The following is a 15,780-nucleotide window of genomic DNA, read 5'->3' on the forward strand; positions in this document are numbered from 1 at the left end:
TCTTTAAAAAAACTTAAAACAATGGCTTTGCAATGACGTAAGTCTTAGTTTGGTACGTTAATTAGGAGCCGAGATATATCAAATTAAAGAAGCTAATATATGCAATTTTTGGACCAAAATTTGAAATTTCGAACCGTAAAATTTCGAAAACTAATCAACCTAGAAGGTTGAAATTTGGTACTTTTCAATCTTGCTATGATATCTTCGTGTGACCTAAAAATCATCAAAATCCGAAAATGTGAGGGGAAAAATGTGCTTTTTTGTTAATTTCATATGGAATGACCCTATTATTATTATTATTATTATTATTATTATTATTATTATTATTATTATTATTATTATTATTATTATTATTATTATTGATCGATCTTCCTGTAGTGTGCACAAAAACCTTGTTTACAGTATTTAGCAAGATTGATTACATAAATATTTAGAAGGCTTTGCCAAGAGATGATTCATCTGGTTATGCCATGAAGTGTTAGAGAGCAATTGCAGGGTTAGAATTTTATCAGTGATCGTGAGATATTGCAGGATGCGTCATTACAAATCAGCAAAGACCTGTTGCAAGCGAAAGGATAAATTTCAGAGGTCACCAACAAAAGTAAACTTTATATCTATCTTAAATTTATCTTTAACATTCAAGGTTCTATTATTTTTACTCGTGTTTGTTAAACTCGTGTTTACTCAATAGTCGCGTGTTCAATTACGCAGTATTTGTGTACAGATATTGAATGATGCACGAACAATTTGTTATTTTTTTGTTACTTTTACTATTTTTATGATTAAATGGCAACAAAAGATATTGCAGAAGGACGATATCTAAGAATTCTTTCTTCGTACGTGCCCTGCAAATATATTCTACTCAGACCCGCATTATTATTATTATTATTATTATTATTATTATTATTATTATTATTATTATTATTATTATTATTATTATTATTATTATTATTATTATTCAGGGATGCTTATGGGGACGGTTATGAGGCAAAGTTCATCATTGAAATTATAGGGGATTGAGGAAGTTAAAAATGGAAGTATTCAATATAGTCAATTGTGTAGCTATACAAAATATATCATTTAGGAAATACTCAGTGGCGTATGGATAAAGCCGTACCAAGGAGTATAAGGTATCGGAGATCAGATCCATGCTGTTAATTTAAAAGTAGGTATTTCTTGAGGAAAAACATGGCATAAGAATTTAGAGAATGTGTCATGGGTGAACCTAAATTTATAGTTTAGTTTTATACTTAAATTCATTTTTATTACTTTTATCCGAGTTCAGTATTATTTTTTGCGAAGAAATATTTGTTTCGTGGCTCAGAAAAAAAATACTTACATCAATACAGGTATCTAACCAATGAGTACAAGCTTCACACATGAATTCTGATTTTAAAAAATATACAAATGATTCGTTCGAAATCACTTTAAATTTTTCACTTACACAATATAATTTTAATATTTTGTGTAGTTTACTTACAAATAGAAAAACATTATATCCCTCCCATCTACAACTTACAAAGAAACATTCAGAACCACAAATTGTATTTCTACAAAAACTAACCAAAACAAAACTAAATTATTTACTTCAGATGAACACACTTTTGTATACTTCACTTCTTACTGAATATGCGGTTTCTTTATGTTCTTACTTCTCATAGGGCAAAATTGTAAGTGCTTCCGAGTTTTGTACTAAGAGATTTTTTGCCTTCTCATTCTCAACACACTACTTTACTCCGAGATAAATATTTCACTCTACGTTCGAGGCAGGTAATAATAGTGCTTGAATGTCGTAAACAGCAAACTCTTTATGTACAACTCCAAGTACACAAATGTTTCCCCAAGATTCACAGTTTTTTTTTTTTTTTTTTTTTTTTTTTATCGATAAACTTATAATGTCTTTTAGAGAGACATAGGCTTTCATTAGTTCTTGAGGTGGAATTCTCTTCATTCCTCTTCAATTTTTCAGTCGATCTAGCATTTCTAGTGTTGAGTCGTTTTCAGAATGGACAGAAGATTGAATAACTCGTGGAATAGTTGAAACATTTTTTTACAAGGTCCTGCTTCCATAAGAATATTCAGTTTCTGCTGAAGCAACGTACAAAGTCTGCTTGTTTGTTAAGTTTGTCTTTGGCACAAATAGTTACATTTGATAAAGTTTCATTTATTGAATCTGAGAGGTATTCTTTTGTCAAATCTATAATTTAAGTTTGAGGTTTCTGAAAGCTTGCTGAAAAGAAAGTGGGCAGTAGCATAAATGGATCCGTCTAGAAAGTCAATGTGTCTACTGTCCACCACATCTGAAGTATAATCTCAAGGTCCTGAGATACTACAGTTTTGAGAGAATAATGATTTTTCGCGATTTGATTCATGTATTAGGTGAAATTCGGTGTTATTCTGGTAAATTGCCTGTATTCGCGTTATTTCGCGAATCAAATACTACCTTCGAACGTTTCTAGACATATTTGTAAGGTTCATTTTGCTTTCCACAACTTTCCGTTGTTAAAACTACAAGTTCAAGTCCATAGTATTGGGCCATGACGATGAAATGAACACTGTTATTTTAATTCAATATAAAAATACTGAATGCTTGTTCTTATATTTGATATTTGCTGCTGCAAAAAGTGCTCAAAATTTGTAATTGAAACTTCTAAATATAAATTATTTTGACAATTATGGATTATAAAGATATATACGTAAAAATAAATAAACACATTTCATTTAAATAGAGAAAATTTGTCGAATAATATTTTCAAACAGGAGAAAATGAATTTCTTATTCTCTTGTGCAGGAAAAAATTACATTCTCACAGAAAATGTAATGAAAACCTTGAAAATATAGTCGTATTGTAAAAGCAGTTCTTCCTTACCAATGAAGTAACATACTTAAAAACGTTTAATTATTAGGTCTCCCTATTACTTCTAAAATTCGTGCTTGAAGGATCTTTCCTCGTCGACATTGTTAGCATGCAAAGTTCGGACAAGATCGAATAATTATCATTGATCGCGTACACCATATACTACCATTTGCGATCTTACTAAATAAATTGTCGTTGAACTATTTCTGAATATGCCCGTCACGTGTGAGGGATGATGTCCCTGGGTTAGCACACTATCTGGAAAGGGGAGGAAAGAAAATCTTTCAGGTTAACGTCCCACGACATAGCTAATTGTAGTTGAAACGGATAGGTTACTCCGCAGAGAAAAACTCATGAATTCACATTTACTGCGTTAAAAATATATAAGTGGAGCGAGTTAGGATTAGGATTTAGGATTTAGGATTTAGATTTCTAGGCTTTCGGCATCTAAGGCCATTTAGCCTTCACGATTTGAGAGATGACACCCCTCGGCGAGCACACAATCCGGGGAAAGGGAAGGAAGCTGCCTGGGACCTATAAGTTAGGTACCACCCCGGCATTTGCCTGGTGTGAATGAGAAAAACCCAGGAAAACCTTATTCAGGGTGGCTGGCCTGAAAAAACGTGTTACACTTTTTCGACCGAGTGACCCCATCGGAAATCGAACCCGGGACGCTACACGGGGCCACATAAGTGTAGCGAGTAGGAGAAAATGGAAAAAAAATATTTGAAAGTGACTAACGCTAACTAAAATCGACTTATGAATTAATTATTGTATTTATCTATCTAAGTTTTCTTCGTATTTGTTTAGGTCTTCCCATAACCTTCTAGCTGAATTATTGAAGAACAGTTAATGTCTATTTATCTTCATCAGTTCTTGAACTTTGAACATTTCTAAACCTTTTGTCCTTTGCTATTGAAGATAACCTTTGTTTACTTTTGCATATGCGATTTTTGAAGTTTATAATCATTTACGTCAGTACTCTATGTTAGCAATAGTTATGTTGATATAGTAATTATATCACTACTTTCTGAAATTTATTGATTCAACTGCAAAAAAGAATCTTTACAAGGAATGAAGAATGTAACAATTCCATTTCGCTGGAGTAGTAAAAAGTCCTTAGCCAATCGAGCTGAAATTTATTACACAGATTGAGACTAGAAGGTGCTAGGTCTGAAAGGACGTTACTGAATAATAGTTAAGGGAATAGCTAATAAATAGCAACAATCTATAACTCATACATAGGTGGCACCACTTTCATGTGAGATATATCAAAATCTTCCACTTTTTTTTTTAACTGAGTTGAACGATATACAGCAGCGTTTCCCAACCTTTTTCAACTTGCGGCACACTACAGGTGTAACTTGAATTCTCGCGGCACACCCATATATATATATATATATATATATATATATATATATATATATATATATATATATATATATATATATATATATATATATATATATATATAATTACCGTGGTATTTTAATGTGATTACTAATTTCTTCTTACAGAGAAGAAAGCTCGGATCACTGATTTTCCCCCGTGCTAAATCATTATACTTATTTTTCATTCTAATTTTAAAATAGAAAACAATAGCAATGAAATATAGGACTCGGGTTTTTAAAAATCCATTTTCTCTTTCGAAAACTGTATCTAACCTCTAACTAAAAGGGAAGATCACTAAATAACGAACAAATAAACAAATCTCCTATACTTTTAAAACACAAATGTAGGTAATTTGTATGCATGCTTGCTTTGTTGAATTTATTGAATGATATGTTAAAATTTCAAGTTACGAAATAGTCTGCAACAATAAAGAAGTAATAATGATCATGAAAATGATAAATACGTTTTTCAACATTAAAAATGTACAGAAAAGTAACGCAGTATGAAATTTAAAATTGTAGATTTATAGTAGAGGTTCATAGTAATGTGAAATATAAATATACATTTTCCCCTGTCTTGCAATTTGGTTCGTATAGAATTAATAATTTGTTTCGATTTTTTCGCGGCACACCAGCGGCCCATTCGCGGCACACCAGTGTGCCGCGGCACACCGGTTGGGAAACGCTGATATACAGGTTAAGATGATTCACGGATTGATCTATATAATAGAGAAGATTCTTGAGAGTGTTGTTTATCCTTGAGGATGAGCTTATTTCGGACGTTTTTTTTCGAAAACAACTCAGCCGGTTTTGTTCACATTTCATAAATAAATATTTTTACTAATGACCTGGTAACATTGCAAAACACATTTGTCCTGAAAAATCTACGAGGGTTAATTTATCATTGGGGTGAGTTTTTCTCGAATATTTTTTTTAAAAAATGACTAACAATTTTGTCCATTTTTCATAAATTAACGTTTTCATGAATAACTCTGATATCTGGCATAAGTCATTTCTTTATGAAAAATCCACAAGGAATAGTTTACTTTAAGGAATGAGTTTTCTTAGGGCAAAATTTTCCTAAAATGCCTTACAATTTTGTTCGTATTTCAGAAGAAAATGATTCATTAAGAACACAACATGATTGATTCGATTACAATGAGACTCTTCTCAGGAAATAACGAATGAAGCAGCTGAAATTATTGCTGCTACATAGCACTCAGCCCATCGAGCTGAAATTTAGTACTCAGATAGAGACTAAGAATTGCTTGGTCTGAAAAGATACTACTCAATTTACGTTAAGGGGATGGTTTATAAATCGCATAAAATATAACTCATACATTGGTGGCATCACTTATATGTGTGATATATTAAAATGTTCCTTTTTTACTGAGTTAAACAATATGTAGGTTAGTAAGCTTTATGCCTATATTGATGTATATAAGGAAGAAAGTGTTGATTAAAATAATAATAATAATAATGGATATCAATATCAACCGAGAGCGTAATCAGTCTTATTAATTGAGAAGTGTGCAGGTGGATTGATTTGATTTCATTTGTAGTTTAGTTTCCCCTTCAGCAGCGAGACTGTATGAAAGTGGACCTACAGCTTAATGTGAAATTCGAATCCCATGAGCTCCCGCCGAGAATCGAACCCACATCTCCTATGCCAAAGGCACATACGTTAACTGCTTAGCCACGAGGGAACTCGTGTGAAGGTGGAGAGTAGAACTAAACAGATGTATGGTAATTGTGTATTATCTTAGCTAACAATTTCTATCTTCGTCTTTTACTGTACGTTCATCATTTGTTGGATCTCGTCTCCCTAATAAACTCATACCATTCGCTCTAATAACTAGAACATGGAGCAAAGATGGTAAAACTTTCTCTCACGATCACTGTTACGATATAACTGTTCATTCATACCGCGAGGCAAGACTGCCGAAATTTGATGTTGATCTCGGAGACAAACACTGTCGATTTCAGGATTCGTAAACAAGCAACACGATAAACAAAACAGTGTCTTCGCATATTTATACAGAATAAGATTCGATTACACAATTTCACACCGTGTTTTATGTATTACAATACTTTTATCATCTGACACGTCTAATGTACAATTTACTGCAAACGCAGACTAATGTTTTGCGTATACAACCTATTTCTCTACGCATTGAATTTCAGTTTTAAAATTTCCCGCTTTTCCTTTGATTCATTGATAAGTTTGTGTAATAAAATTTGCTACGAAGTGTCGTTTCTAGTAGATCATTTATTAAGCTATTGTTTTCATAACAATAAAAAATAATATTTTATATAATGATAATAAATAAAATACAAATAATAAAAACAGAACTACGTTCTGCTTTCATGCCGCTTGTTACAAATAATCTATGGATGTTCTCACTTCCTTGTTTCGATCATTTTAGATTGGATCTTGTCAGTGGCTTATTTCAGGGTTTTTCTGCATCATTACACCCTCACTATCGTACACTTTCAATTATCGTCCGTCTGCTGTGGTCTAACAACCATGAAAGATGTAAGAGGCACAACCATGAAAGATTAAACTACACATCGTTCTATTTTATTTTAGAAATATGAACATTACTCTAGCATGACCAAGGAGTAGATTTAGAGAAAGTACACTCTACACAAAGGGCGCCTTACCCGAATTTCTAGTAGCCCTAATTTATAAAGTTTATTTATTTTTTTATATATATATATATGCCGAGAACCATTCTAATCTGAGGTGTTTAGATATGGAATCTGGACAATCTAGCTGTAGATATCTGTTATTCTGAGTAATGAATTAGAATTTGGAGCGATAAATAGAAACTTTTTGTTATGTTTTATATGTATATGTTGCATTTCATAAAGCAATTTCTACTTTGATGAATTATGCCATTAAGAAGTAGTGGAATTTCAGCGTGGAGCTGCTTATATTATGAGATCAAACCATTAAGAGTTCATAGTGCTACATCTACTGCAACATTATGAATAAGAAATGCTCCTAATATCTTATGGAGATGATCAAGTTAAGAGCTCGTGCTACCTTTGTGATAATATTAGTTATAGTATGCAGAGAGAGAGAGGTTAAACAATGATACAGATAAACATCTCTGGATGACCACCTATCTAAGCTGACGTCTATCATTATGACCGTCTTTCACTGGAATGGAATAATATTATCTTTAAAGTAATGTATTACAACCCTCTCCTTCCGACTACCTAGTTTTGTCAGAAAATTATATTTTACCCTCTTGTAGATGACTCATTACAACAAAAACATATCTTGTATTTGTGATTTTACATACATAGTGAAGTAATGTTAATGACCTCAGCAGTCGGTTGATAAAACTGGAAATGCCACAAAATATTTTGTCTCCTTTCTGCTTCTGGGAACAAACAAGTTTTCATGTAAATATAACAAACGCTTCCGATGCCTATAGGTAATGTCACTATATGATCACTAACTATGCTTTTCAGAAAACTATACCCTCTATGCTTTTCACCGCCAAATTCCTTTGTGACAAAATTAAATTGCATCCATTTGTAACCATTCAATTGAAAAAAATCTCAGAAATTAATTGACACACTTCAAAAATGGAACAAACTTTGGTGGAATCGTTTCCTCATGGAAAGCTCTTGTTGCGTATTACTCGTATTGTGATTGGGATAGTAAAGTATTCTCTGTGTGTCAGAGACTAAAAGCAATTATCTGTAGTTCTTTTCCTCCTTTGACACGGAAGTTATGTATCTATCATGTTTAATGTTAATACAAAAAAGAAATTTTATTTGAAGACAGAGTTTTGTGTAATAAGGAAGAGTGATAAAGCAGAAGTCGCAATGAAATTTAGTGAAACCTTTTAATGTATTAAAAGTATAGTGTTATCTGTACTTGATAATCCTTAACATTATGTACACTCATGTCCAAAATTATTGTCGCATGTCTATAAATATGTTGTTGTAGGAATATAATTTGATAACGAATTCGTCCGGTATTTCTTATAATGTTAGTATGTGTATAATCGGCAAAGGCATGTATGTGGCAAATTTCTTGTCAAAAGAGCAGTAAATGACAACAATAAAACGAAAATACAACTTTCTTGTCCACTTAGCAACATTTTATTTTACTCATTCTAATTTTTGTATTTATAATTCTTTTCCTATGAAATTTTACCACAAATATACATTTCTCGATTATACACATAGTATCAGTATTAAAAGTATCCTGCAAAATCATTATCGAATTATATTCTTACAAGAAGACAGTCAGTGGCGGATCCAGGGGGTGATCGGGGCAATCGTCCCCCCCAGAAGAGGATTTTTTTTATTTTATATATAAATAAAAACCCATTCCAGAGTTGGGAGCTCTTAAAAGTAGCTCTAAGTAGCAGTATTACACCCACCGCCCCTCCCCCAGAAGTCCGTCCTGGATCCGCCCCTAAAGACAGTTATAGATATACGACAATCATTTTGGACATGAGTGTACGCCTAGTGTGTTTCGTAAATTTTACAGAAGTCTCGTTTCGTCTTTATTCTAGAAGGATTATTTCTCATCTCGTTTCGATTTCCGAAAAGCTTTACTCGTCTCGTTTTATAAATTTATGTACAAAATTTATGCCCTGCTTTTGAAAATTTCTTCTAGAAGTTATCAGCATTCTTCCGCGTCAAGAGAGGTTTACGAAGGATGTGATATAACAACATTTACACCATATTTATTCTTGGACTTGCGCATCTTAAACCTTGATAAATGCTCTTCATTGTGAACGTGAAATCGCTTCATCAGTTTATAGTTTTATACTATGAATTATATAATACTAAAAGAATGATTGAGATTTAAGATTTGGGTGAACTAATTTTGCCTACAAGAGTCGTTAAATTGAGACGATAATTTTCCTGTTTCTCGTCTTTTCTCGAACTCGATAAATGTCTCGTCTTGTGGAGAACACTAGTTAGGCAAAATAATGAAAACTAAACATTAACAGAGAAGCGAAGAAAAGACACTGGCAACCTTACAAAGATACCAATAAGGCAGTATTCAAGTAGTTCCCGTGCTAGTGCAAAAGGCACCCCCGGCAGTTAATTTACGTTACCACTTGAGTAATATAGTCTCTTCAAAAAGCCCTTAATACTACACCGCTTCCAAAATATTTTTTTTTCTGTAATAGAACTAACATAAAACTTATAATTCATTACTCCTTCCTTCTTCCGCGTTATTTGAACTTTACACTTTGATTTAGAGCTACTCAATGAACCCTCTTTAAGAAGACCGATTTTAGTTATAACTTTGGGTGGTCGTCTTAAAGGTGTTTTACTATGTTTGTCAACAATGTTCATCAGCTAAATTGAGTACTTACAACCTTGATCTGAACTCTCATAAACACCTCCTATAAGGTGAATTGGAAAGTCCAATTAGGAACAGGTCGACGCACCCGACCTCTGTGGTCCAAGTAACTAACTGGCACAACCACCACTCATTGGAAGGACTCGGGTCTCCGTTCCGCTGCATCTTGTGATTTTCCTTCTTAAATGAAGGACGTGATGATCCAGTAGACAGTGGGCACTACACAGAATTTATAGTGTTACTCTAGGAAGTTTTCTCCAACTATATTGATACTGTGATCACAGCAAACATGGTGTCATTTGGGGTTCCAGAGGAGGGGCAGTTGTCCCCCTAAGTTCGACATCTATGTACATTTTAATCCAAAAGATAATAATAAACCAATGAATAACTTGAAAATCTACTGACATCTAGGATTTTGTCCCCGCTCCCTCAAGCAAAATCTGGAATGACGCTGCTGACAACATGTAATGGATCCTCGACATATTGATATTGCAGGAGTCTTCCGGGAATATGTCATTGATATATTATTAATAATTTTTGACAAGTAGTTTATTATTTAAAAAAATCATAAATAGGCTTTCAAGTATATTGTGTACTTTTGACTCAAAATGTCTAGGCAATGTGTATTAAAACATACACTATAATTGTTTGAAAAGATGTGTTTTATTATTATGTGTTGCTAAAAGATGTATTTATAACGTTAGACAAAGATAAATAGCTTTATGCAAATGTAAATGAAGGTATTGGGCGATCTTCTATATTCCTTACTCCAATAGATAACTAAGTAAATACATTAATAATAATGTATAATCTAATTACCATCTTTCAGGAAGCATCTACTGTTTTCTATGATAAGGATTTCAAATACGTTATAAAAATTTATTCTTAGCATAATTATGTATCATATGCTTATTTATTTATTTCTCTTTAAGTTGATAATATCAAATCATCTACTTTAATTATAATATTAAGCTATGAAAGTTTTTCAGGGTCCAGTACTGATATTTGGAATTTGATTTACATGATTATTATATTATTTACACCTAAGTCAATCATAGACACTTTTGCATGCTGAAACAGGACGGGTCATTGTTCTTTGTTGAATGGCTTGTTTCTACTATTCCGGTTACTAACAGCACGAAAATGGGGACACCAGAGCATTTGAGGAGGCCTCCACTGAATGTAACTGTGTTCACCATATCTCATTATATATTCGTCATATTTGATTTTTGTTGTTATTATTATTATTATCTTATAGGCTCAGGTCTCATGGACATATTGATTCTTGGTTCTTGCTTAAGCGACAAAGTAAAGAAGGAGGGTTTTTACAGAGGATGGAATGGGATCGTACCATTTATCATTATATTCGGGCAGGATGCTGCTGAGGTGAGGTTCTTTTGTATGGACTGCCTAATTCAAGCGTTATTTGCGGCATATTACTGTAAAAGCAACATATTTTTTGAGAACAAATGATAGGTTCTAGAAATGCTATCACTCATTCAAGGTTCTATAAACGTAACGATTTCAGAACCGGAAAGAGTTTTCCCAAAGGATTGTAAATTGTAAGATATACAGCTTAGTCCTGTCTTATTTTTGCCTATGAAATATTCGTTAAGACATGGATCTTAATCGTATCTCACACACTACATCTTACAAGGGACCATTCCGATTTGGTGAATTTAATTGCTGAAAATGATTGCTAGCACTGGATTCAGCACCAAAAGAAACATAGAAAAAGAGTGTGTTTAGTGGCAGACCGTATACAGAGTGGGAGATAAATTAGGGCAAAATGAGAAGATAGATCGTACAAAATGTATAGAAATGCCATGTTAATTTTGAAACCAGTAGAGGGATTGATATGAGGAATGCATGTAGAGCTCCACTGAACAGGCGTAATGTGAATCATGGGGAGGCATTTGAAAACCCGCCATGTTGGACTTAGCCCAAGAAGAATATACGGGAAAGGCTTCATGTGATATATGGTTCTTGACGCACACCGTCTATTAAAATCAATAGTGCCCAAAACAGTTTGAGACCTCTGTAATAGAAGGCGTTCCACGCTATCGCAATGTATCAATACTGTCGTAAAGGTGACGTGAATTAGGAACTAGAGACCCTGTAGAACGGTCCATGAGCACCTTGTATGCACGAGAGGTAGAAAGAGATAGAATCGAATCGTGGAGCATCAAGAAGAATGTTTACAACATGTAACGGAATAAGAAGTACTTCTAGTGGATGAATGCTGGTGTGGTACCTTGCACAAAGACAACTGCCTCATTCAGGGTTCTGATATATTACTGACCTTCTCCAACAAAACGTGCCGGTTGTAACACTGGAGACTTTTCTCACAACCAATTACATAGAATTGGCAGTTAAAACACTGTTCACGTTAAGCCTATTCAGTGGAGCTCTACATGCATTCCTCATGTCCAACAATTGACCTCAACCCTCTACTCGTTTCAAAATTAACATGGCATTTCTAGACATTTTCGACGTTCTTTCTTCGCACTTTGCCCTCATTTATCTCCCACCCTGTATACGGTCTACCACTAAACATCCTCTTTTTCTCTGTTTCTTTTGGTGCTGAATCCAATGCCAGCAATCATTTTCAGTAATTGAATTCACCAAATTGGAATGATCCCTTGTTAGTTTGAAACATGGAAGTAAGCATTTAATTTAATTACTTAACATATATAAGTTATATAACATGAATAATGGTTACTGAAACACTATGTAAAACAGTCTGTGTCCATACGTCGACCAGCAAATATGAAACTTGTGAATAATAACACGTAGACAAATTACCTGTACTTAAGTGAGAATTGTGTGTTATCGGTATTCGTGAACACTGAAGTATCTACCCGTTTCCTACAATACAAAGTAATTAATAGCAGTTAAAAGTATTTAAAAAGTGTAAGTGTGTGAGAATAGAAAAAATAATACAATTTAGTAAAGTATCATTGAGTTCTGCATCCTTGTGCAATACCGAAGTTATGAAAAGCGCGATCTACTATTAATATGGAATTCGAACCACGATCAGGACCTAGGTCAAGTGCAGTTGGCGGACTGCAAAAAAGAGCATCATGCAAGTAACGTGTTGTGTGTAACAACATAACATTTTCTTCAGCAGATTTCCACAGACAGGCTCTTCTGTATGTTGAGACAGGCTATTCTGGCTCTCAACTGTTACAATATCTAATTTTCTTATGAGTAGATATTTCAGCAAGTATCTATTTTTTATGGGTTCTGTAGTAGATAGTTAAACAGAAACTTTAAATATAGCGTTAGCCTTACTGGATAGGCCTATCTACACACAAATATTCTCATATATAAATAAGTTATATATTCATACTGCAAAAAATTCGTTATCAAAATAAAGCACTAGACATGTACTTTAATACCAAATATGATTTCACTGAAAATGACATAAACACATATATGAAATTTAGGCAATATAAAGCAATACTTAATATAATCCTGTAAAAGACATACAAACAAACATAATAACGCACAATGAAAATATTTTTTTCTGCTTTTAATCTAAATTTTCATATTGCCATGAGTCGGTACCTACTAACGCACTTAACACATCTGCTTAATCTCCCGACATCAACCATTCATATGTACATTATGTTTTTCTTCTTTGTATCCTCTCAATACAATAAGAGGTTCGTCACTATACTTCTCGTACGAAAGTACCTAAGCCTATAATTTCATTATATATTTCTGTTTCTTACATCCTGAATTGAGTTTTCGTGTTTTTTACGGAATAAGCACATCATACTGAGTTGAGTGATAGTTTGGGTTTGACAACACTGTATCTAGTTTTCCATATATAAAGCCTACAAGAAATTTTTTGATTGAAATATATTGGATCTTTTGATCCAAAAAGTGGAGCGTATCTCACATACAACATAAAACATAGCCTAAGGATCTAGCATCACCATAGTAAGTGTCCGGATGTGACGTTGTGACTTAAGCAATCTAAAGTGAACATCTACGTGAACAATCATTTTAGGAATGATAAAAAAAAAAATGTATCAAAAGATTGTGATCTTGGCCAATAATTAGTTTTTGGATCAGAGGGCAAAAAAATTTTGAACGGTCCCTAAATCAAGATTTTTTTTTTTTTTTTTTTTTTTTTTTTTTTTTACGGAATAAGCACATCATACTGAGTTAAGTGATAGTTTGGGTTTGACTACACTGTATGTAGTTTTCCATATATAAGTCCTACAAGAAATTTTTTGATTGAAATATATTGGATCATTTGATCCAAAAAGTGGAGCGTATCTCACATACAGCATAAAACATAGCCTAAGGATCTAGCATCACCATAGTAAGTGTCCGGATGTGACGTTGTGACTTAAGCAATCTAAAGTGAAAAGCTCATAATTTATAGTCTATCTCAACTCGATGAGCCATATACTATCTTCTTAAAACTAAATTAGAGTAACAATGATGGAAGATCCAGAATTATATGTTTTATTGTTAAAAAGTTCAACAGTTCTTGCACATATATTAGCTTGAACTCTGTTGGGAAATTTTGTTAGGCTTGACTCGTTGTGATTCATATATCCTGAGAATTGGGATGTAAACATCATCTCGTACCCAAAAGGCTCATCACTTTTTAGAAACTTTTCACCATTAACTTTTATTACTTTTATTAATTTTTTTAAAAAAATATATCCATATGTCTACTAACTTCAAGCCTATAGAGCTCTTTTTAATTCATATAAGAGGCAAGTATTTAGGCTCCCAGACGTCTCACTTTAGCCAGGTCAGTCCCAGATTTACATAATCTCTTACCTCAATAATGATTCGAAACTCCAAATGTCCAGGGTATTCTCCATAACACAAGTTAATATCGTCCGTGTTATATGTATATACTTAGTGATCCACACTCAACTAGCAGGAATAATTTGCTCTCTGTTACTTTTGCTGAGTGTTCAGCTATTATTTAATTAAATATGATATTTGAGAAAGAAGCAATTATATTAATGGTAATACACTGTAAATTTCCATAAAATGTCTTGTTGCCTTTTAATATAGAAATATGGGAGCCTTGACAAATATTGCGTATTTTTCCACATATATTCATCGAGGTTGCAATTTACAATAATATTTCTTTGGAAAGTGAACCAATTTATTACATTTAGTAGTACACAAAAGCTGGAAAGTAATCTATATTTGTTTCGGTGTATTAGCAGAACTTAAATCATTGTTCTCCACAATTCGTGCAACATTAAGGATGATACCTATCAGGGACGTACGGGGAAGGTTCTCCTAGGAGTCCGGACCCCCTTTAAGTCCCTTGTTTTCTGTAAATTGAGTCTAATTTTAAGGATGATTTTACATATTTTAAAATAATTTATCCTCATATTGAATTTTAACACCCCCCGGTATGAATTCCTTATTCGTGCTTGATACTTACATATTTTGCTGAAGTGCTTATACCCGTATAGTCTCGGTGCTCAAGAGGAACGATAAACTTCAAATGGACAAGAAGAACTATACAAAACTTAATAAAAAAAAATGTGGAGGAGGAGGAAGGAAAAATTAAAATGCCCTGTTAGGCTATGGGAGATGATAATTACGACAAGTGAATGATAATGGAAAAATTGATGGAATACAAATGTGAGAGGAAACGGGAGAACCCCGAGAAAACTCACGGACATGATGTCCACCACAAATTTACAAAAACTTGGGATCGAACCAGGAAATCTACGCACCAGAGATAAGTGTTTTACCATTGAGCCACCGTGCAAAGGAGGAAGAAAAGAAACAAAGAAAGATAGATAGTAAGGAGTATGTACAGTGTAAGTTGGAGAAATTACAAAGCTGTTTCGTAGAGGAGGATATATGTAATTCTCAGGCAAGTCAGATGCCGTCATATTGAGCTTTAAGGGATGTCTCAGACGTCCCACGGTTGAATTCAGAACGGTGATACTCTGAGGATATTCTGTGCTGCAAACACATAAAGTTTCTTGCAACCATGAAATAAATTGAATGACAATTATTGTATGGGAAACGACAGAATGAAGGTTGGGAAAGAAAGTGGTTCAGGATTCGCTGGTTGTTATCTCGCCCATTCTAAAAGGTGAGCTTCTCCGGTTCCTTCCGGACTCCAAATATTCAACGGTATCGAAGGGCTAGTCAATAAGTTGCAGTGGTTACTTAATACCAAGGAA

The 15,780-nt window shown here is 33.5% G+C and overlaps 1 protein-coding gene across 6 annotated transcripts in view; it reads left to right on the forward strand.

Moving 5' to 3' along the window:
- Positions 1-15,780, forward strand: part of Cyp4c3 (Cytochrome P450 4c3) — a 156,185-nt gene that overhangs the window by 15,577 nt on the left and 124,828 nt on the right. The window contains exon 2 of one of the 6 annotated variants that reach the window (XM_081727005.1): positions 10,851-10,978. The exons of the other annotated variants lie outside the window; for them this stretch is intronic. Coding sequence (XP_081583131.1) covers positions 10,851-10,978 — 128 coding nt within the window. The remainder of the gene's footprint in view (positions 1-10,850; positions 10,979-15,780) is intronic. 6 annotated transcript variants of the gene reach the window in all.

The sequence above is a fragment of the Thermobia domestica genome, chromosome 1 (genome assembly GCF_964235325.1).
Source record: "Thermobia domestica chromosome 1, izTheDome1.hap1.1, whole genome shotgun sequence".
Taxonomy (NCBI): domain Eukaryota; kingdom Metazoa; phylum Arthropoda; class Insecta; order Zygentoma; family Lepismatidae; genus Thermobia; species Thermobia domestica.